General features: G+C 40.7%; 1 protein-coding gene across 1 annotated transcript in view; it reads left to right on the forward strand.

Annotated features, from left to right (window-relative positions):
• The window catches only part of GALNT14 (polypeptide N-acetylgalactosaminyltransferase 14), a 344,571-nt gene that overhangs the window by 182,866 nt on the left and 137,045 nt on the right, over positions 1-24,660 (forward strand). Inside the window, 1 exon segment of the mRNA XM_078149778.1 lies at positions 9,430-9,599. Within this exon segment, the coding sequence (XP_078005904.1) occupies positions 9,430-9,599 (170 nt within the window).

Genomic DNA, 24,660 nt, shown 5'->3' on the forward strand with positions numbered 1-24,660 from the left:
CCATTCCAATTAATCAGTTCATCAACAGATATGTATTACGTACCTATTGTGTGCCAAAGGGGCAGCTAAGTGGCACAGTGGGTAAGAGTATAGGCCCTGGAGTCAGGAGGACCTGAGTTCAAATTTGACCTCAGACACTTTCTAGCTGTGTGACCCTGGGCAAGTCAATTAACTCTGCTTGCCTTCATCTATAAAATGAGCTGGAAAAGGAAGTGGTAAACCACTCATGTTGTATCTTTGCCAAGAAAACCGCAACAGAGTTGAACACAACTGAAAAAAATAACTGAACAACAAAGTGTGTTGAGCACTGTGTTAAACTTTGGGGATATAGAAGTGAAGATAAACCAGTCATTGTCCTCAAAGAGCTTATATTCATTTGGGAGGGCGGGCACACCACATGTATATATATATATGTGTGTGTGTGTATGTGTGTATGTATCATATATATATATAATATGTGTGTGTATGTATATATATATATATATAATGTGTGTGTGTGTGTATATTATAATATAGGTATATATAAATTTCAAGTATTTATAAAGTTATTTTGTGGGGTTAAACTTGGTTAGTTTCTGTACTGGAGTCCTACTTCTGAATTTCACCATATCATGGAAACCATTCTAGGTTCCCAAAGGCTGCCATTACAGAGTACTTGTAGCTGACTGCAAGTAAAAGGGTTCTATTAAGGATCTTTCAGTTAGTCAATCAGCAAGAATTTATTACAGTCTGCCAGGTACTCTGCTGGGCTCTGGGGATACAAGGACAAAAGCAGAAACAGTCCCTGCCCTCAAGCAGTTTACAGTCTAACCAGGGGAGATGTGTGTTCACAGGTATATGTAAGACAGATGCGAGGTGATGATTTGGGTGGAGGTGGAGGGGAAGCAGTAGCAGCTGTGGGGTCCAAGAAAGGCTTTGTGTAGAGATTTTAAGGAGACAGTTGACTCTTAGAGGTGGACCTGAGGTGAGAATGCACTCCACAGGTAGGGGATAGCCCTAGTGAATACACATAGATGGAAAATGGAGCCTCACCTGTGAAAATAGAAAGACCAGTTTGACTGAACCAAAGAGCTTATAATAAGGTTGGAGAGGTGGTTTGGGGCTAGGTCATAAAGTGAAAATACGTAGATGAGCTGAGTATTCAGGAAAGAGAGGTCAATTAGTAGTGCCAGATACTTCAGAGAAGGCAAGAAGGATGAGGACTGAGAAGAGAATATTAGACTGGATAATTAAGAGATCATTGGTCAACTGGAAAGAGCAGTTCCAGTTAAACCTATCTATGTCTGTCATCCATTGACTGGTCTAGCCCAGTTCAGAGAGACTCATACCCTAATGATGGGAGAACAAGAGACATTTTTTTTAAGGCAATAGTAACCTCCAAAGACTTTCTGCATAGCTGTGAGAGGTACAATCCTAGTCATACTAATTAGGATTTTTCTTTCCCTAAAACTCAATCAACCAGTAAACAAGAGTTTATTAAATGCTTGCTATGTGCCAGGCACAGGGGATAAAGAGACGCTCCAAACTTTTCGTAAGTCAGAGACTAGAGTAAGTATTTTTGTTCACATCTGCAAATGAATGTGCCAAGAACTGTATTAACTTGTAGGGATACAAAGGGAAAGATAAAACAGTGCCCAGAGAAATTACATGACTTGCCCAGTAAATTGGTGAGAGCATCTAGTGCATTAATTGGACCCAGAAATTTGTATGTGCAGACTCTCCAGGAAGCCACGTAAGTTGAATGGGAAGTCAGTGTGGTTTAGCAGAAAGAGCCATTAACATGGAATTAGGAGGCCTGAGTTCAAATCTCAGCTCTATCACTTACTATATGTAACCTGTGTGATACATTGAGGCAAGTTGCAACCTCTCTGCATCTGTTTCCTGGTTTGTAAAATGAATAGGTTGGACTAAATGTTCCGTTAGGCCCCTTTCAGCCTGAGTCTATGACCCTACAAACATGCTGTCCATGTGGGTTTCAGTCAGCCCATTGGGCTCTAATGCAAGAAAGAAAGAACAAACTCAGCCTCTGAATTATGTGCCTCCTAATTTGGTCTGAGAAATAGCTTTTTTTCCCCTTCCCCTCCTCTATTATATGTTCATCCCATCTATCAAACTCTTTAAGAAGTGACTGTTTCATATAATTAATATCAACCATTAAACTACAACACTGAAGGAGCAATTGCCTAATTCTGAGGAAAATTAAAATTTATCACCAGCACATGAGATAAAATGAATACTAAGGAGAAGGATGGAACACCGTGCAGAAGATAAATAGAAAACCAAGAGGAATATTGACTTGAGCCTTCTCCAGCGCAGGGTAATTTGGCTTCTAAAGTGAGTTAGATCATAATAAATTAAATTTAGATTTTTGCACATCAGTTAAATAACTCCCCAGACAGAATTCTAGGGAGAAGAAGAGGTGATAATACATGGTGGAAATATTAAAATGAAGATCTTATCTAATAATCCATAATTTATGTGCTGTCCCTGGAAGAGTGAAGAGGATTTTCTAGTGCAGATACAAAGTCCTTTCCCTGTCATTGGCCTGGCATGAACAATCGGTTTGTTTGCCGGCCTCTTATCCTTCACTTTTAAAGGGAACTTAGCTCAACTAAGCTCCACATTTTTTCTTGTGTGGGTTTTCCATAGTTGGCAGATAGATCTTGAGTTGCCATATTTATAGGGATGAGAAATTGTGGGATACCATCACCCCTCATATTTACTATCAGCGTAACCTTGGGCAAGTCATTACTTTCTCAGGGTCCCAGCTTTGTCATCTGTAAAACAGGGGTGTTGGACCAGATAGCCTCTAAAGAAGCTTCCGAATATCAATCTATATCCCTCCCTTTACTTCCCCCTTACCCCCCTCCCCCCCAAAAAATTCTGAAGCCTTGGAATTATCCCAGGTGACCATTTACTTTGTGAGTTGCTGAGTGAGGTATAGAGGAAATCCTTTTTCAGGGGGTGATTTAAATTAAATGTCATCTGAGGTCTTTTCTAATTCAGATAGTTTGTGATTCTGTGACTTTCTATTCTGATAGTGGGAACAATGATATTTCAGCCATGCCCCTTGTTCATAGCATGGGGATATCATTGAAAACCAGTTGTTGGGTCCATCATGCATTTCTCCCATTTCTCTAAGCTTAGAAGATTGCCTAGAAGCTTTGTGATTGGTTCCTGGGCACAGGTTAAGACCCACAAACACCATTTATATCTTATATATGTAGGACCCTAACATATAACTTCATTTTTACGTTATTCTAGATATGCCATGGACCAAATCCTTTCCCATGAAGAAGAGGCATTCTGATATAGTAGAAAAGATACTGAAGTTAAAAAACTGGGTCCAAGTTTGGGTTTGCCCACTACTTCCTAGCTATGTGACCTTGGGGAAGTCACTTAACCTCTGAACCTGTTTGTTTCCTCATCTGTAAATGGGATGATGATACCACTTGTACTACCGATTTTCACAGAGTTGTAAAGATCAATCATATAATTCTAGGTGAATGTCAGTTGTCCTTATTGGTTCCAGGAATCATAAAAATGCTAATGCTGGTAGAGACATGAAAACTCATCTAATTGCACCCCTCTACTCTTGAAGATAAAGAAACAGGCTCAGAGAGGTATAGCCCTTGGGGTAAGGTCACAGAACTAGTTAGTGGTGAAGACGGGGTAGAACCTCGATCTCCTGACTCTTCTAGGAGTCATTTTCATTATATTGATTTTTCTTCTTCCCTTCTACTGAACAAAATCTGATTAGAAAATAAGTTGAGTATCATTTGGGGCAATGGGTTGGGGATAATCAGCGTTGAATAAGAAACCAAGTGACATTAAAGATTTTCTAAGGAAACTCCTTAATAAATCCTCCGGCATTTAAAGCCCTTCACAGTCACGTTACTTTTCTTCCTAAAATCTATGGTCAAATCAAAGTAGCCATCGTGCTGTTCCTCAAACATATACTATTCTTTATGTTGCACTGGCTCTCCCCCATGCCTGGAGTGTTCTTCCTTCCCACCTCTTCTTTTTCGAAACCCTTTCTTCCTTCCAGACTTGACTTGAGCGCCATCTTCTGTGAGGCTTTTCTTGATCCTCTAGCTGCTAGAGCTCTCCTTCCCCAAATGACCTTGTATTTATTTTGTATCTATTATCTACTCTATTCTTGTTGACTCCCTTGATAAAATGTAAGCTTCTTGAGGGCAGAGACTGTTTCACTTTTGGCTTCATAATAGGCACTTAACAAATGATGACTGATTGATTTTGATCTATTTGAAACAAGCCTCAAATTTTTATGGATTTGTATTTGTTCTTGATGTCTTAGCTCTAAGGGAAAAAGGAGGGTAAATGACTGCATTTCAAAGAAGAGATTAGAAAGGTTCTCAGAGAGTAAATTTTCAAAGAAATAAGAGTTCTCAGGAACTAGGAGTAAAGGACTTGAAAACATACTCTCAAATTTTCTTCAACATATGAAAAGGAAAATCAGAGGCTATTTATGGTTGGGTCATTAAATTGAAAGATTGGCTCATGGGTGTCAGTTACCCATCATGGAGAATGGAAGAGACACTGTACTAAGCTGGAGCATGTGCGTGTGGGTGTGGGGTGGTGATGGTGGTGAATGACCTGTACTTGTAGGCCTCTTAATCTCTCCAAGTCTCAATTTTCCTCATTTGCAAAAGAGGGGCAGTAAGGGCATCAGAGGATTGTGCTGAGGAGAGCTCTACTCTCTAAGTGTGAGCTGTTATTAGGACTCAGAGGTATTGCATTCAGTACAGGTAGAGTGAATAGGAAGACTTTGAAGTGAGCTCCTAATTTAGCACTGAAAGCCTGTAGATAAGACGGCTGCCCTCCAGAGCCCTGAGCAGATTCTAGAGAAATTCATTCTCTGGGTGAGGAGAGAGGGAAACTGGCTTTTGTTTCCTCACTTCAATATTCTCTCCTCTTGATCCAGGGCTATTCCTGGTGCTCTGGCAGGGCCCTTCACCAGGGTGTAATGAAGACAGAGCAGGGAGCCAAAGTGGGAGGTCTTGTGGGGTGCAGCAGGCAGTGGGGGTGGAGGAGTGAAATGCAATGGCATTTCAATATCATTCTAAAAATGCACGTTTTAATGCCAGAAAATTCCCCTCTCCATGGTACCGAGGTATTAATTTTGTAATAAGTCAAGTCCCATATGTTACAGAGAAGACTCCAAGCCTCAGGCGGCTGCATGGTAACATACAAAAGACCCCTGGAGTTTTTCAAATAAGGAGGGGGGAGGGCTACCATTTTCAAAACTTGCCCTGGGTGAACAAAAGTCGGCTTTGCAGCCAATCCAGTGGCACTCTTGGCCATAGACCAGATCCATAGGACTCATCACTGACTGATGAGGTGTTTCACTAATGGGACCTGGGAACAGAAGAGAGCTCTCTCTCTCTTTCTGTGTCTCTCTTTCTCTGTCTCTGTTTCTCTCTATCTCTCTCTGTCTCTGTTTCTCTCTGTCTCTCTCTCTCTCTATCTCGCTCTCTTCTCATTCTCTCTCTCTCTCTCTCTCTCTCTCTCTCTCTCTCTCTCTCTCTCTCTCCCTCTCCCTCTCTTCTCTCTCCCTCACACACACACACACTCTCCTCATTTTCTCTCCTCCTCCTCCTCCTCCTCCTCTTCTTCTTCTTCTTCTTCTTCTTCTTCTTCTTCTTCTTCTTCTTCTTCTTCTTCTTCCTCTCTCTCTATTTCTCTCTCTCTCTCTGTCTCTCTTTTCCTTCCCCTTTCTCTCCTATTTCCTCTTTCCCCTCTCCTCTCTCTGTCTCTGTCTCCCCCCCCCATTAATGGAAGAGAGCCCTTTAACTCTAAGGGCCTTCTTTCTAAGGTGTCCCCTTTCTTTGTGGGAAACAGAAGATGGCAACTTCTTTGAGTTTCCCTGAAGATTCTTTCTCTGATTAAAGATGCTTGACTGTGCTTGCTGGGAAAGAATTCTTGGGGAAGGTCCCCTAAGTTCCTAAGACAGGGAGTTTCCCTCAGGGCCCTGCACAGCAGAGCCAAAAGGGGCTCTGTGTAAGTGATGATTGGAGCAATATTTTGCCTCCTCATATCATCTCCATTGGCCTGTTTCTGCAATTTCTCTTGCCAACATTATTGCTGCTGCTGAGAGCTTTCTTGGGGTTTGCATCTCAGCTGAGCTCAGGATGCCTCTGGTGCTGCCTCTGAGGAAACAGATTCTGTGGGGGTGGGAGTGGGGAGTGGTTTGCCTCATTATCCCTGAAGTTGAAAACATCAAGCTGTCTTTGTTGGCTTCCTACAGTGAGTGGAGATATAGGCCCTGCAGAGTTCAGGCCAAGTCAAAGGGCCATTTAATTAAGTGCCCTCTCTTCCTGGATCCTCAGGCAGCTAGGTGATGTAGTAGATAGAGCACTGAACTTGGAGTCGGGAAGACCTGAATTCAAATCCAGCCTTACACAGTTATCACCTGTGCAACCCTGGGCAACTCTGCCTCAGTTTCCTCAGCTATAAAATGAAGATAATCATAGCACTTAATTCCCAATGTTATGAGGATTAAATGAAGTATTTTTAAATGCGTGTTTCATTTCTTCCTCTCCACATTGCTGAGTATGTCTGTACTACTGTCCAACTTCTAGTCTCTCCTGAGCCATTCATCGACTGTAGACACCCCAGAAAACAACCTGTTTGAATTGCTCTCTAAAGTCGATGGGCAAAGTGTCTGTAACATCTATAGTCTTTTAGAATTGCCTAGGGGTATGGAGCAGTTAAATGACTTGCCGAGGGCTTGCAGAACTAGTATGCCAGGATCTTCCTGGCATCAGAACCAACCTTCTATCTGCTACAGCTTGCTGCCCCTCTCCCATATAACGTTGCCCTGACCAATGTGAATTTATAATAACCTTGCTTAAATCCATTGTAATCCAAATCCCACCAACAGTTGTCAATCCTACTGCAAACCCTACTGTATACATTTAGACAGTAGTTCCCACATGACTAATTGCTCCCTTGTGATACAGTTTTACCTAATGTTATATTTTCAGGGATCTAGTTAATAAAATTAGGCTGGGCATGCCTGTAGTGGGAAATCATTCAGGACAGTACATATATTCCTCTTGGGGACAAAATGATTGTGACAGTCCTGAAATTAAAAAACAAAACAAAAAATATTCCTGATATTAACAACTGAACAAATTGCCTTCTGCCTAGGGCTTCCAGCTTCCTTATGCATATAATGTGGGGGTGGAGTAGGTGATATCTGAGGTTTCTTCTAGACTTAAAGTTTTGTGTTTCTGTGGTTTTGAATGGTGGTGACAGCTTTGGGAATTGAGACCCATCCCTTCCTATGTAGCCCAGTGCAATGACAGAGCAGTTCCCAGGAAGTGCCACATCCATTCCCTGCCCTCCATCTGCCCACATTCTCTGCTCCTCCAAGCCCATTAATACAGCAGCTCTATTGTCCAACATTAATAAAATCCATTATTGGATAAAAATCACTGGTTTCAAAAGCCTCATTTTGTGCTATTAGCAGGGGAACCCTGGTTCCCAAAGGAGCTAACAAAGAGGGAGAGATCAATTATTAGATAAGGTCACAACTTTCTTTAGATCTGAAATGAATGGACAAGTTGGGCTCTGTCTCCCTTGTCACCCATCGCCTGTGGTTGCTGTGAGTAGCTAGACAGCTGTCAGGATGCCATTTTTCTTGTGGGTTTCACCTTGTTTAGGTCCTTGAGATGTGGCAGCTGTACCCTAGTCATTGATGGCATGGCCCATTCATTGATGGGATGGGACTGACTCCCTTTCAGTTACAGGGTCGTAGATTTTTACAGCTAGAAAGGATCCTACAAGTCTAACCCTCTCATTTCATAGAGAAGGAAACAGACACCCTTGGAGAATGGTATCTCATCCAAGGTCATGAAGGCGGTAAGGAACCAGAAATCAAACCTCGGCCCCCTGACTCCAAAGCCAACATTCTTTCCACTGTTCCACACGGCACCAACTTCTTTTGGTTCCCTCTTGGGATACAGGTAGCTGCAGATAAATCCAACAGTATTATAGAGGATTTAGGTTAGTCAATAAACATTTATTGGGGACTTGTGATGTATCAGCACTGTGCTGAGTGCTGTGGATTTAAAATGAGGCCAGAATGTTGTCCCTACCCTGAAAGAGCTCACAACATGCAAAAAAAAAATGTACATGTAAGATTTATACACACACACACACACACACACATACACACACACACATATATGTTTTTATGTATAGGTATATATTTTATTTAAACATATCTATAGTAGAATGTGTATTAATATATGAATGAAAACTGAATTATCAATAAAGATAATTGGAGGCAATTAGGCACTGCATTGGATAGAACAGAGTGATGTTTCTAGAGTCAGGAAGTCTTGAGTTCAAATCCAGCCTCTTACTGGCCGTGTGACCATTGGCAAGTCTTTTAACCTGTCTCTGACTCAGTTTCATCAGCTGTAAAATAAGGATAATAAAGGTTATTGTAAGGATCAAATGAGATAATAAATTAAAAATAAAAAAAACACTTAGCGCAGTACCAAGCACATAGTAAGTGCTTAATAAGATAATAAGCACCAATAATGATGATGTTGATGATGATGATGATGATAATAATGATAATAATAAGCATCTTTCCCTTCCCTGTAATGATGCCATATCCAAGGCTATTCTCCCTTATGTTTTGGGACAGAACTCAATCATCAACTAGTGGTCCTGGGAACATGTTTTGTTTTCAGGGTGTTGATTTTCTTAGTTGTCCTAATGTAGCCCAAAGGTTCCAGGCCCTTTTGGAATCATCCCTTATCTAAAAGAGACCACTTGTATCCTCAGGATAGCTTTCCTGGGGCAGAAGCAAAGGTATGGATGGGAAGCAATTTGTCTGCACTGAGATTAATTGGAAAGATTCTCTTGACTGGGTTGGTGACTAAGGTAAAGAAGCCAAGAATCCAGGAAAGTGTAGCTAACAAGTCGGTGACCTTAGTTTACCTTGATTTGAAGACTTATGATAAGAAACTGCAGTAATGGCTTGCATTCATTGGCCATGCCTGTTATTATGAATCAGCCACTCCCACATTTGTATCCATTTTCCTCAACCCTTACTGGTTTTGTAGGCCAGGAAAAAGTTCTTGAGTTAGTGGGTGGAAGGGATATTTCAGAGACTCAATTTATGAAAGATTTGCATATGGTGGCTACTGCTTTTGATCTCGCCTTCTCTTCTGTGCTACCAAGGATAGGCTAGAGATTGCCAAGAGGGGCAACTCTGCATTCTGCCTGGGACTCCACAATGTACAAGGCAGGTCCTTCCTGCCTGACCCTGTGAGCCATTTGATGTCTCTGCTGAGGTGGGATGACAAGGGAGAGTCAAGGAGGGTGAGTGAGGAAGAGGCCAGGGGGTCATTGAACAGTTCTCACCAAGTGCATATTCATGTCACACAGGCCTTGGATAGTGATTGGGGTGACTTGTGGGACGAGTTTGAGGAGCGGCGGTACCTGAGTGCTAAGAAGTGGCAAGTCGGCCAAGATCCTTATAAGCTGTACTCCTTCAACCAGCGGGAGAGCGATCGGATCCCTAGTAACCGGGCTATCCGGGACACCCGCCCGGACAGGTATTTCCTCCTTCTCCCTCTTTTCTGCTCCTTCTGGTACATCTGATCACCGTGTAGAGGTGACAAATCAAATCAGCCAGTCACTGGCTGGGGGACTTCAGGGAAGTCATCTGACCTCTCTAAATTTCAATTTCCTCATCTGTAAAATGGCATTGCTCATAATACCAGCCCTGCTAATCCTATAGAGTAACTTTGACAAAAAGGGTTTTGTAAACATTTTAGATGGCATTCTAATCTTATATAAATAGTAACCATTATTATTATTTTAGTTAAATAATTTACTTTAATAATTATATTATTATTAGAAAACTACATCTCAGACAGATGAAATAACCAACATATATAGTGATTTAATAACACAACTGAGACTATAACCCAAGTGTTCTGGAACCCAGTTCGGTGCTCTTTCCAAAATACTATCAAAAACATATTTTCTGTTCTCACTGACTGCTTTTACTCTAGTTTAAGCCCTCAATGCTTCTTTCATGCTTAGACTATTAAAATAGCTTCCTAACTCTTTCCAGTCAATCCTATATACTATTGCATTTGTCTTCCTAAACTACAACACTATGTCATTCCCCTGGTACAAAGCCTACCATGTCTCCTCATCAGCTACTTAAAAATTGCCAAACTACTCTTCAAGATCTTCATGATGTGGCACCAACTTACTTTCAAGTATCATTTCTTACTGTTTTCCTATGCAAACCCTTGGGCTCCTTCAGAAAAGTCTGGCTCACTTTTTATTGGTTTTCTTCATTCTCTTTTCAGAGTTGGCTAGCCATTAGTGTCAATTCCACTGGCCTATTACTCAGCCCTCTCTTCCATTTAGTGGGGCAGATACCTAAATCAATACTGAAAGCAAGACTCATCAAAAGGTAGTGTCAAGGACGCTAGCCCGGTAGTCTGGAAACCTAGGCCCTAGCCATGCCTCTACCTGTGTGGCTAAACATCCTCATCTGTGAAGTGAAGGAGTTAATAGAATCATAGAATTTAGAGTGAAAAGGACATTTAGGGGACATTGAATCCAATTTCTTCATTTTCTTTTTTCTTTTTTTTTTTTTTTGCTTTTTGGTGAGGCAATTGGGGTTAAATGACTTGCTCAGGTCACATAGTTAGTAAGTGTTAAGTGTCTGAGGCTGAATTTGAGCTCAGGTCCTCCTGAGTCCAAGGCCAGAGCTCTAACCACTGTGCAACCTAGCTGCCCCAATTCCTTCATTTTATAGATGAAGATACTGAGGCCCATGCTAGTGAAGTGATCCACCCCGAGATCATGCAACTAATTTAGTGCTAGAGATGGCTCTAGAATTCATTTCTGCCGACTCTTAATCTAGTCTCTCTCTTTTTTTTCCTTTCTATTCAAAGGATAGGATCTATTGAAAAAAAAAAGGCTCTTAATTAGAACTTCAGACCCCTTAAAACACACAAAAGGAAAAGGCATTGCACTCTCCTACAAGGCACTAGCCATTGCCCTGAAGAGAACAAAGATCATTACATCCTCCTGGCAATTCTGATGACAGGCCTGCATCATGGGATCTAATTTTAGTGGAGAAAGGGATAAGTGATCCAGTCAACACATGGGACCAATGAGCTAACAAATATTTATTGAGTGCCAACCATGTGCACTCAATGTGCAAGGTTGCTGTGAGGACTACTTTAAAAATATTAGATCTGTAACTCAATTGCGGAGTTTGAATCTGTTCCCCTCCAGCTTCTTCCAGTCTAGACACTGTAGTAGCCTTGCTGAGTCAGTGTCTTTGCTGTTTAGGGGTTAGTGTCATCTGGCTAGTGGCCTGATCCCATGAAAGGATGCTGACCATCAAACTACGAATTCTAATAATAATAACAATAGCAATTTTTTTCTTGGATATGTGATTTCATTGGTATAGGAAAGTTCATTGGTATAGGAATTTCTCAGTGGGAATTTCCTATACTAATGAAATCATAAGACTGTTAAAAAGGGACTATTATTATCATCATCATTATTGCTATTATTAATTACCCTAATTACATATTATCATATAATTACTATTATCATAAATAATAGTAACAATTATTTTAATGACAATGGTAATTTTAATAATAGTAATGATTTATTATTAGTTATTAATAAAACAGCTTATATTGATTTAATATTTTATGGTTACAAAGACCTTTCTCATTTGATGTTCATACTAATCTTGTGAGATAGAGAGGGTAGGTAGGACAGCTAAATGGCATGGTGGATAGAGTGCCAGGCCTGGAGTCAGGAAGACTCATCTAAATGAGTTCAAATCCAGCCTCAGACACTTACTAGCTATACGACCCCAGGCAAGTCACTTAGTCCTGTTTGCCTCAGTTTCCTCATCTGTAAAATGAATTGGAGAAGGAAATGGCAAACTATTCCATTATCTTTGCCAAGAAAATCCCAAATGGGGTCACAAAGAATAGGACACAAATGAAAATGACTCAACAACCAGAGAGGGTAAGTATTAATATACTTAATTAGCAGATGATAACGAGATCCATAAAGGCTCAAAAAATATTGTCCTGGCTATCCGCACAGGAAAATCAAGTGGAGAAAAATTACACATTGCCTGAACTATGACACATAGTGGGAAAGGCTGTCTGTTGGGTTAGTCTATCCATGCACATGGAAAGGCATCACAGATGAATGATGAGCTAGCTCCACAGTAGAATGTGAAGAATCACAGAATCACAAAATTTGAAAGTTTGAAGAGAAATCAATGGTTATCTAATTGATCACAAATCTGAATGGAACCCCCAGTGTAACAAAGCTGATCTGGTCCTTCCTTGAAGACCTCCAACTGGAAAGAAATTGGGTTGAATTACATTTGGGAAGCTGTATAGTGCTCTCAGTCATACCAAACTCCTCACAACACCCCCCTCCCGCCACACACACACACACACACACACACACACACTCTTCTTATCACCAACACTCTCCTACTTATGTTCTGTGGCAACAAATCCCGGAACAGGGCCACCTCAGAAGAATCAAAATTTTAGCTGCTTCGCAGGGCATTGGAAAGCCACACTATCCTGGGCCAGCCCAAACTCAGGGTAGTCTGATTCAGGCTTGACAGTAGAATGCAGTGAAACCTTCCTGGGCCCTGAAGTGCAATTAGAATGATTTGATTTACAACAAAGTATTGAAAAGATGGTGTTACTAAAAACTAGACGCTACTCCCCTCTATCTCCACCTTCTCTAAGGTAGGAATATTAAGTCATAATGTCATAATGACATTCCACAGGGCAATGGGAATTTCCAAACTTTTGGAACACCATAAGGCTGGCTTTTTTTTTTTACCCTTAGTCTTCTGGAACAACCAAATTCTTAAGATAGCTTTTTTTGCCACCTTAAAAAGAAACCTTACCAGCCTACCTTACCAACCTTATTCCTATCACAACATATCACATCCCACCCCTTCCTGGCAAAGTTCCCCAAATCCTCTTGTGACTTTTGCCTCTTAAAAAAACCCTAAAACATTTCTGACCCTAGGAAGACGCCTAAAGTAAGCAGCACATGAGGAGGGGCGCAATATAAATAACAAAAAAATATAAAATTCTTAAAAAAAAATACAGCCCATTGGGTGGGAGGAGGGAGTTCAAAGTATGTGTCCCAATGTGAACCAATAATGATGAACAGGAACAACACCACAAACATCAGGGCCACCTTTAGCACAGTTCCTGGTCCCCAGTCCCCATTATGTGACAGGATCATCTGTAGCAAAGTAGTTCATAAGAGGTCATAAGCCTTTTGCATACAATCTCTCTTGGTATCTATGTAGATACTGAGACTTACACTGTAGTGCCACCAATTTAATGTTCCCTGGCCCACCAGACAAATGATCCCACCCCCACCCCTGGTATCCCCATCAGGCAGGTGACACAAAATCCTTGCCCCTTTAAGGCCTCCTCTGGGGGTTGCCCTCTTCTTCGGCAGGGTATGAATGAAGATTCCCTTTCACATTTATCCAAGGTCTCAAGATTGCCAGCAAGTCAATTAAAGGATCCCCTTTCTTCCACATAAATTTTGTAATCAGTCATCTATTTTAAGATCTCATGTTTCAAGAGCCAACTCAAGGCTTCTTATGGGAGAGGGCATCATCACTCTCCACCTAACATGGCAGTGGGCACATTGCCTCTCCCTGTCATCCCCAGAGCATCTGTTTGTGTTGGCAATCATATTTTTCCAGCTAGCCACTGGAGTTGTCCCAATTTCTTACTTGAATTTTACAAATTACTCTGCCCAAACCTATATGATCTTATGACAAAGGATTCCCGTAGCTAAAACCTGACATCGCTCAGGTGTGGCACCTTCCAAAGGACAGGATCTAATTATTTCTGACACAGGCTAGGCAGTAGGGATTAGAGGTTGGCATGGATCCAGTTCACTAAACCCATTTCTTTTAGAAATTTCTCTCTCTTTTGCTGACCTGCACTTTAGAACCAGCTGCAGAGGGAAATCCTATGGAGCCGGTAGGGGTCCCTTCTTTTGTCCCATTGAGATAGATCCCTACAAATGCCTAAAAGTACAACAGCTACAAGGTACCAGAATCCTGGCCATTCACTTACAGAATCACAGAATTTAAGAGCTGTATGATATCTCAGTGGCCATCTAGTCTAACCCATATATAGAAAGAATCCTTACTTTAAAATGCCTGAGTAACCACACAGCCTCTGCTTGGAGCCTTCCATGGAGGGGCAACCCATTGCCTTCTGGTATAGACCATTATACTTTTATTCAGCTCTAATTGTTAGGAAGTTGTCATCATCGTCATCGTTGTTGTTTTCTCTGATATCAGGCCTAAATGTGCCTCTCTGTCACTTCTTTGCCTCTGGTTTGGCCTTTTTGGGCCAAGTGGGATAAGCCTAATTCTTTTTCCATATGACAACCCTTCAAATACCTGAAGAGAGCTCTCATACCTCCCCTTGAGTCTTGTCTTCTCCACATGCCCTGTTCCTTCAAACAATTCCTCCCTATCAGGAGTCAAGGCCCTTAATCATTCTAGTTGCCCTCCTGTGCATATTCTAGCTCATCAATGTCTTTTTTAGGCTGTGGCACCCAAAAATGAACCCAGCCCTCCAGGTGAAGTTGGTCAAGAGCTAAGTGCCCTCTTCCTGGAAGCTCTTAATGTAATGCACATCAGATTTTTTTGGCTACTACATTACACTGCTTATTTGTATAGGACTTGCGGTCTACCAAAACCCCCCAAACTTTTACAGAGCAGGGGGCAGCTAGGTGGTGCTGTGGATAGAGCACCAGCCCTGAAGTGAGGAGGACCTGAGTTCAAATCCGGCCTCAGACCTATCACTTGACACTTACTACCTGTGTGACCCTGGGCAAGTCATTTAACCCCAATTGCCTAAAACAAAACAAAAATGAATAAAACAACAACAAACTTTTACAGAACAACTGATATCTATTAATCTATCCCATCTTGTAGTCATGAAGTTTCTTTTTTTGTTTGTTTGTTTTGGTGCACCCAAGTGCAGAACTTTATATGTAGGTAGCTGTTTTGAATTTCATCCTATTAGTTTCATCTGAAGGCAGCAGCCTGTCAAGATCTTGATCCTGCCATCTCCTGTGTTTGTTATCTCTCCTACCATCTGCAAATTTGTTGAGAATTCCATCTGTGTTTTTATCTAAGTCACTTATAAAAATGTTAAATAGCAGAGAGCCTAGTACAGGTCCCTTGTGTCCTTAGCTGAGAACCTCCTGCCACATTGACACTGAACCATTAACTCTTTGAGTCCAATCATCCAACCAGTTCTGAATCCATCTCTGTTCCATATTTTTCTATCTTCTCTACAAGAATAACATGAAATACTTTATTATTGTCTTTGCTAAAATATAGGAAAACTATATCAACAACATTACCCCTCATCTACTGTTTTAATAATCACATCTAACAAAGGAAATGGGGTTAGGCTGGCAGGACTTGTTCTTTATGAAGCCATAATGGCTTTTTGTAATGATCCATTCTCTTTTCAGATGTTTACCACCCATCTCTTAAATGATATATTCTAGAATTTTCCCAGAAACTAAAGTTAAGTTCTATAGTCTGCACATTCTGATTTTTTTTTAAAATAACTTGAAACTCTCTTTTTTCCCCCCAGCACTGAATTTTCCCTACTTCAGTCAGGAAATTAACCAGAAGTTCATTGTAATTCAATTCTGTTGACTATCACCAAATATTTCGGGCTAGGCTTAACTCAAGCCACTCCAGTGATTCAGATTTGGGGTTGGAAGGCAACAAGACACTCCTTGCCCATAAAATGCCATTAAAATGCCTTTATTTATACCAAAGGATTAAAAGGATATAATTACTAAAAAGAGATACTGCTCCCCTTTGGCCCCTTACTCCTTAGGGCAGCAATGCTGGGTCTGATAGACATTTTACAGGGCAGTTGGAACTCTGACCAGCCTTAGGAACACCAGTTCCCCATGGGCTGGGCATTTTCAAATCTTCATCTTCTGAATGTCTTTAGATGTTTTTACACACAGGGTGGGTGTAAATAGACTGCAGCATATAACTAACAATTATTGGCACTGAAGCAATGCTCTTGAGTGAACTCATCAGGGAAGGGTGGCAGATGGGTCGTGTATCAACAGGGAGGGATCTTTCAATCTGAGTATTACCTTGGTATGCCTCACCAGGATGACATTTTATCATTTCAGCATATCTTTGGCTGAGTGTGGTAACTTACATATATAGATCTTGCTGCTGGGGAGGCTGAGGCAGGTGGATTGCTTGAGTTAGGGTATTCTGAGTGGTCACCAATTTAGCATCCATCCTAAATCTAGCATGAATATGGTGGGCCCTGCAGTGTGAAGGATCACCAGGCTGCCTGAAGTGAAGTAAACTGAACCAGGTTAGAAAAATGGAGCAGATTAAACCTTCCATGCTGATCAGCATTGGGATCAGGGCCAAACCAGGCCAAAAAAAATCAAGCCAAATTTACCAACTTAATCAATAGAAAGAGAGTACCTCAAAGTTATTTTGGTTTGCATTTTTCTCATTATTATTATTTTTCTTTGTCTGGACCTATGGATTCATTGCTGGGGGAAGTTCCCTATATCAAGCTAGGGGTCACAGAGCCTATATAAATACACACATATATACACACATGTGTATATGTGTATGTATACATATACATATGTATGTATATTTTCTGAAGCTGGCCGTCTAGAATCTGAACCATGGTGCCTCTCTCTCTCTCTCTCTGATTGTTAGAATTTGGATAATTATTCAGATATTTATGGGTAATTCCCTCTTTCAAGAACTGACCATTTATCAATTAGATCATCGTAGATCCACTGGACAGGACCTTAGAAGTTAAGTGAGGCCCAAAAATGTTGGCTGACTTGCCCACAGTCACACAAGAAGAGAGGAAGGAAAGAAATAACTATTTATTAAGCACACCTGAGTGTCAGGTTCTGTGTATCAAGTGCTTTAAAATATTATCTCATTTGATCCCCACAATAACCCTGGGAAGTAGTTGCTATTATTATTCTCATTTCACAGTTGAGGAAACTGAGGCAGACTTGTTAAGCGACTTGTCCAAGGTCATGCAGTTAGGAAGTATCGGAGGTTAGATTTGAATTCAAGTTTTCTTGACTCCAGGTCCAGAGTTCTTATCCACCTAGCTTCCTCCAAACACAGGTTATAGGTGTTACAGGTGGGATTTGGACCCGGGTCTTGGACTCCACAGTCAATGTTCTACTCAGTGGAGAAGGTACCTTACTCTTAAGAGCTGTATGATATCTTTAAGTGGCCATCTAGTCTAACCGACATACAGAAAGAATCTTTACTTTAATATGCCTGAGTAACCACACAGCCTTAGCTTGGAGCCTTCCATGGAGTTGAAACCCATTACCTTCTGGTATAGGTCATTATACTTTTATTCAGCTCTAATTGTTAGGAAGTTATCATCGTCATCATTGTTGTTTTCTCTGATATCAAGCCTAAATGTGCCTCTCTGTCACTTCTTTGCCTCTTGTTTGGCCTTTTTGGGCCAAGTGGGAGAAGCCTAATCCTTCTTCCATATGATATCCCTTCAAATACTTGAAGAACGCTCTCATACCTCCCTGTGAGTCTTGTCTTCTTCACATGCCCTTTTCCTTCAAACAACTCCCCCCTATCAGAAGGCAAGGTCCTTAATCATTCTAGTTGCCTTCCTATGTATATTCTAGCTCATGAATGCTTTTTTTCAAGCTGTTCCATTAGTTCCTTACAAATTTGGGGAATTTTTATTTTTATCAGGTCTATTTCTTGTAAATTCCACAAAAGCCTTGCTATTATATGTTGTTTGGGCATGGAAATGATCCTGGCATCTTAAAATTATTTCAAGAGAACACAGGTGCTATGCAGCTAGAAAGGGGCTGAATACAATCCTGCTAGTGGAGGACGAGTACAGTGAGGTTCATTACCATCCAGTAGGTCACTAGGTGATGAATCTCTTGTCTATGGCAACCCATAAAACAAATAAAAATTTAAAAATATATGGTACTTAGTTCTGCACTAAGACCTCTCTGCCTCTGGAGTGAGTATGCCTGAATGGCAGGACAGTTTTTAGAATAGTCTTAGAATACAGATTTTTTGTTTATTTTTTAAATAAACTGTTTGTTTACAGTTTATTAACTGTTGGTATTTTAAATGTGAGATCTTCATCCAACAACCAGTGGCTATACCATGGGAGGAAATGAACCATGTTAATATGAACATTCTCATCGCAAATGGAATTGGGTGATTCAGGAAGACAAATGACTCTTAAAAAAGACAAGAATGTTAGGAACTGCTAGACCAGACCCAGTACACAGAAGAAATCCATGCTGGGTATGACATAGCTTTGTAAGCATGAAGGGATCAATTTTTAAGACATTCAAAGGAGGAGAAGAGGTAGAACAGTTGGGGAAAAAAATTGCTTATGGTACCAATACTCTCCAGATCCCCAAAGATGATCAAGTGAACATCAATGTCTACCAACCCTTAGGCCTATCTTCTTATCTCTGTTGTATTTTTCGAGAAATAATCAGAGAACTATGTGGGTGACCATTAACTGTGAAATATCTGGATAAGTTATGGCATATGAATGAAATGTAATGTTATTGTGCTGTAAGAAATGATAAAAGAGATAATTTCAGAAAAAAACCAGGAGAACTAGTATGAACTGAACTAGAGTGAAGTGAGTGGGTCAGGAGAATGACTTACTCTATATCAATAACACTGTAGAATAAACAATTTTGAAAGACATCTGGTTAACACAATGATCATCTGTGATTCCAGAGAACTAATGTCTTAGAACACTGCGACAGAGAGGTGACAGACTAGATTTACAATGTGAGGCATGAACTTTCTGGACATATGGGAATTGTTTTGCTTGAAGCATATTTGTTGCAAAGGTTTGTTTTTATTTTATTTTCCAGTGGAGGAGAGAAGGTAGGAGGGGAAAAAAGCTTGATGATATTTTTTAAATGAGAGAATGAACCATACACATATCAAGGGTGACCTTGATAAAAAAAATGAGAAGGGAATATATTCAGGCTTTCAAAAGTGATTTTCTACAGCAGACCACATCTTTAGTCACACAGTTGGCTGAAAAGTATAGAAAATTCAAGATCCAACCGTGTTTATTGTTTACTGATCAGGAAAAAATACTTGACCCAGAAAAAAGAATCAGCCTTAAAGTTCTCCTCCAACAAGGTGTTTCCTGGGCATACATTAGTCCAGAGGAATGTTCCTTGATAGTTGCAACCAGTTTATTAATGATCCTCTGATAAGCAACAGCAAGTGGCATAAAAGAGGCCCATGCTTAAAAAACTATTCACTGCTATGATGGAGGCTGAGTCAGGTGAAGTTCAAATGGAAGGGGGATTGTTCCCTAGAGATGGCAAGATCCTCCAGAATCTCTTCTTTTTGAATGACTGACTGTTCATTGCACCAGGACACGAAATATTAGAAAGTCTCCGCAACGATAAAGGCAACGACTCAAAAAAGATTGATTTCACAATCCACAAGGGTAAAAAATAAGCAAAAAAGTGCCTCCCTGCCCAAACTATGATGTGTGGTGGCAGGGGTTGCCTATTGAGTTAGTCCAAGAGTACATAAATCTTGGAAAAACATTGAGGATGCATATGATTAAATAGGAGAAAGAGATAAGGCCAGATTATATTCGGGTCATTGCACAATATTTCCAAAGATAAAAAGTTCCTCCTTGGTAACAAGAAAAAGCCCTTTACGACCTGGGCCCTTCCTACCTTTCAAATCTTCTTACCTTTGATTCTTTTCCACATACTGTAGAATCTAGGAATGCCAATCTCCTTTCTGTTCCTCAAACAGGACACTCCATATACCAAATCCATGTATTTTCACCAGCTGTTGCCATGCCTAGGAAGCTATTCTTCCTTTTCTCCACCTCCTTTTTTTCTCCATGGCTGCCTTCAAGTCTCAGCTTAAAATCCTGCATTTTTCAGGAAGTAGTTCCTCGTTCCCCATAATGCTAGTGCCTTCTCTCTGAAATTATCTCCAACTTTATGTGTGTGTATGTATATGTGTATGTATATATATGTATATGTATATGTATATGTATATGTATATGTACGTATATGTAACAATGTGTGTATATATATATATATATATTTATACATATATAATATTGTTTGCATATCGTCTCCGTCATTACTATGAGTTCTTTGACAGCAGAGGGTATCATTGTCTTTGTATCCCCAATGCCTAGCACAGTACCTAGCATGTAGGAAGCGTTTAACAAATATTTGTTGACTTGACTTTAATAACATTTTCCCAGTGATACGATGCCTTAAATCATGGAATGTGATAATATCCAAAAAATCAAAATTGTAAGTGGCCAAAAGGGCAGTGAAGAGATCTATGGTAGTGTAAGTAGACTCAGGCAGCTTGTTAATAATGATTTATTCAGAAGTGGTATACGTGATATTTAGAAAATATGTAATCAGAAAAGGAGATGGGTGGGTCATATAATGAGAGCAAGGGATAATACATTAACAACTTGTATGCTGCACAAGTATGCACAAAAAGTTAAAATGCCTGGAGGATGGTCTCCAGTAAGTTGGGTAGGTATTTGAGGTAGAAATTATGAGAGGACAGGGAAAAGAATTATACCAAATGAAAAGGCATAAATAGGTTGTACCATTGGAGAGAGTACTTAAATCAATGAGATCACAGATCTATCAAAATATAAAGTATTGAAGAAGTATTTATCACAAATATTTTTTTTCTGATCTGTTACTTTACTTTTTATTCTGTATGCATTACTTTTGTTATTCAGAAACTCCACTTTTATATACTCATTATTATAGATTTAGAGCTGGAAAGGAGCTCTAATCCATTTATTTTCTGTTCTGTCATTTCATCTATTTGTTTAATAGATTAAAAAAAATTCATCTTCTCCACAATTGTGATAAATAGATCAGATAAGTACATCCCTTTTCTTCTCATATTTTTATGAATTAAAAAAGAATTTTTATCACTGACCCATTTGGAATATTTTAAAGAATCTTCCTTGCCTTCATGTAGAGAAGAAAAAAATGGGCTAAAACAAGCTTTATTCCCATCACCCTGACATTCAAAGGAACAAGAGAATACACTCAGGGAGATTTAAAGCTTTTTTTCCCCTAAGTTCTCATTAATGTTGAGAGAAAAGCAAAGAAGCAGTATGTGGGAGGGGTCTAAGCTTATTAAATTTGCTTCCAATTTTCTTACTGTGGAAATTAGAATTAGATTTATAGACTATATTTGAACAGCACCAAGGCTAGTACATTATTAGCTAAGCATTAGAGCAGGTGCTGTAGGGAGGGGTGGGCATAGGGGGAAGAAGGGGGATGGTGGTTAGGAATCCAAAGTTGCCATGTGAGACAGGGAAGGAACTAGTAGGTGGGGAAAGGGGGGTGGGGTGGGAAGAAGAGAAGCTGTGCACCCAGAAGACAGCTGTTACGGGCGGGTAGTTGAACATTGTTGGCAGGGTGACACTCAGTACAAGCCAGTGGTACCTTGGCATTCCATTAGAGAGAAGCCCAAGTGAAACCTGAGGATTTCACTTTTCTTCTGGGCTGTGAAGCAGTTCAGAGCAGCAGAAAGGCTTTTTCTAGCTCCCCCTCCATGATGCTTCCCACCACTCCTCTCCTTTACCCCCAATGCACTGTCAGCCTGGGGCTGGAGCAAATGTCCAACTCTCTGGATTTGCTCGAGGTTTGTTCTGTTGCTGATAGGTACTGATGAGTGTATTTTCTTTAGGGTTGCAAAAATAAGTTTACCCTCATTTAAAAGTGACTCAACTTTAGTTTTCGTTTAGGCGGGAGGGGTAGAGGTGGGAGTGATGTTTAAAATATGCCTTTTTCAGATTGGGATATATTATAGTGGTCTTTAGTGTTTTCATGTATTTTCCTTGACAAAGTAAAATACAATATTCCATTGATTCACTGCAGCCCACTCAGCTTTTTTGTATACCTAGCTGGCACTTTTTACTCAAGTACAGTGCTAGGCAAAATTGAGAAATTTTGTACCCCAGCTTCCAGTAACTTCTGGTGGCCAGTTGCTTCCCCTTAATGAAAACCTGCTGTCAGGGAGTGGCTGAAGTCAGCCTGAATGGAAGAAGAAGAGATCTAGGATGATTGATATATATATATATATATATATATATATATATACACATGTAAAATGAGAAGGGACCTTAGAGTCGTTTCAGTTGTATCTGACTCTTTGTGACCCTATTTGGGGTTTTCTTGGCAGAAATATGGGAGTGCTTTGCCATTTCCTTTTCCAACTCATTTTACAAATGGGGAACTCAGGCAAACAGGGTTAAATGACTTGTCCAGGGTCACACAGCTACTGAGGGTCTGAGGCCAGGTTTTAGTAGTCTTTCTGATTACAAACTGTGCTCTAGACACTTCACCACCTAGCTGCTCAATCCAGTCTAACCCATTTGCTTTTACAGTTGGGAGAATTGAGTGGCTGAGTCATGGGTCTGAGGTCACACAGGTAGTAAATGACACAGACAGAATTTGAACTCAGATCCCCGATTTAAAATGCATCAGTCTTTCCTTTGAACCACAACAGAGACATATATTCCTCAAGATAAATATGTCTGCGCATTACTTATCTATCCCAGGAAAATTTCTAGCTTTATCTTTATTTATGGAATAAAAAAGGTTTGATTCTGTGCAGACAGCAGTCAGTGGTCAGATAGAGGAGAATGTGAGGAGTGCTTCAAACAGTCAATCAGCAAGCCTTTCCCAGATGTCTTCACACGTATACAAGGAGGGAGATCCAAAGCTGGAAGGGACCTTAGATTAGAAGTCATTGAGTCCAACCTCCTCATTTTAAAGGTGAATAAACTGAACAAAGGCCACATTGGTAAGAAATAGCACAGAGAGAAGTGGAACGGAAGTCCTGAGACTGGTGCTCTTTCTGATGCACCATATCGTGATATGACCTGCAGAGGCCCCTGACCTCTGCAACCAGACCACATAAAAGCGCCCTTGGCGTTAACTCTGGAGGCAGTGTGATTAAAAAGGGAGTGAGTGGCCAGGATTTGGATGTGAGTGGTTTAGCCTGAGATCCCCACTCCCAACTCCTTGGTAACTAGCCCTGGGCCTCACTCGGCTCCTTCAACTGTCAAATGAAAGGGTTAGACTAGATCAGTGGTTGTTACCCTAGGGTCTGTGAACTTGCTTTTAAAAATCTAATGATAACTATATCAAAATAATTGGTTTCCTGAATGCACTTAAGAACATCCCAAGAAGAGGTCCTTAGGCTTCACCAGACTGCCAAAGGGGTCCATGACATAAAAACGTTAAGAACCCCTGGACTAGATGGAACGATAAGGTTCCTTCCCATTCAAAATCCTGTGATATTGCTCCTGACAATTCTATATAGAAGACAGGAATTTAAAAAAAAAACAACAGAAGAGTTGATGGATAAAATCTGCAGTGTGAAATCTGGAGGCTTCATGTCTGAAAAATGACTCTGGGGTGTGTGTGTGTGTGTGTGTGTGTGTGTGTGTGTGTGTGTGTGTGTGTGTGTGTGTGTCTTAAGTTTAGCAAGCACAGCTCCTGCCCACATGTGCATAGATTCGTGCTTCCCCAGGCTGGTTTTCTCCTCCTCCCTAGTCATGCCTGGGCTCCCAGGGACACAAGTCAGTGAATGGCTAGTCTTGTAGTAGCAGCAGACATTGCCTCAGAGACAAGGGAAGACTCAAAGTATTCTCCTAGTTGTGACTTTTCTAAATCCTATGTGTTTCCAAAGCTCTGCTGAGGTCCAGATAGATGTCTTTTGTGTCTCTTCATCTTGTAGGATGAAAGTTAGGATTCATGTGTTTTGTTTTTTTCCCTCCTGTCTGGCTGGAGCATCTGTGCCCAACATCCCTGAAGTAACATGTAAAAAGTCTGACGTCCATGAGAACGTGGAAGGGAGCCCCCTCTTCCCCACCTTCCACATCCAGTCACTTGCTGTCAATGCTCCCTCTTAAGCTGCTCTTAACCTGCTGTTTCTTTCCATTCACCACACTAATACTGAGGCCAGGTCCTCACCCTCTGTTGACTGGACCAGTGCTTTACCCTCCTAATTGACCTTCCTGTATCCAGCCTCTCCCCTCTTCAGCCCATCCTTTACTCAGCTGCCAATTTCCTGTTCTTAAAATTTAGGTCTACCTGACAATGCCCTCCGAAAAAAACTCCACAGGCTACCAATTGCCTCTAGGATAAAAGACAGATTGACATTTAAAGCTTTTTCTCATCTGGCACTAATGTACTTTTCCAGACTGATTACACACTGCTTTCTCTCACACATACTAGGTTCTAGCCAAATTGTCCTACTTACTGACCACTCTGCACAGCGTTTCATCACTGGTGTCCGTGTCTTTGCCTTGTGTCCTCTCCCTCTTCCCCTCCACCTCTTGGAATGCCTTGCCCCTTTTAAGGACCAGCTCAAGTACTGCCTCGTAAAGTAGGCCTTCATTGGCTCTGCCAGGGTCGGTGCTCCTGACTGAAATGTATTTCATTAATTTTGTATATAGTAGATAG

This window comes from Phascolarctos cinereus, unplaced genomic scaffold, assembly GCF_003287225.1.
Source record: "Phascolarctos cinereus isolate Bilbo 61053 unplaced genomic scaffold, phaCin_HiC Scaffold_2;HRSCAF=192, whole genome shotgun sequence".
Classification (NCBI taxonomy): domain Eukaryota; kingdom Metazoa; phylum Chordata; class Mammalia; order Diprotodontia; family Phascolarctidae; genus Phascolarctos; species Phascolarctos cinereus.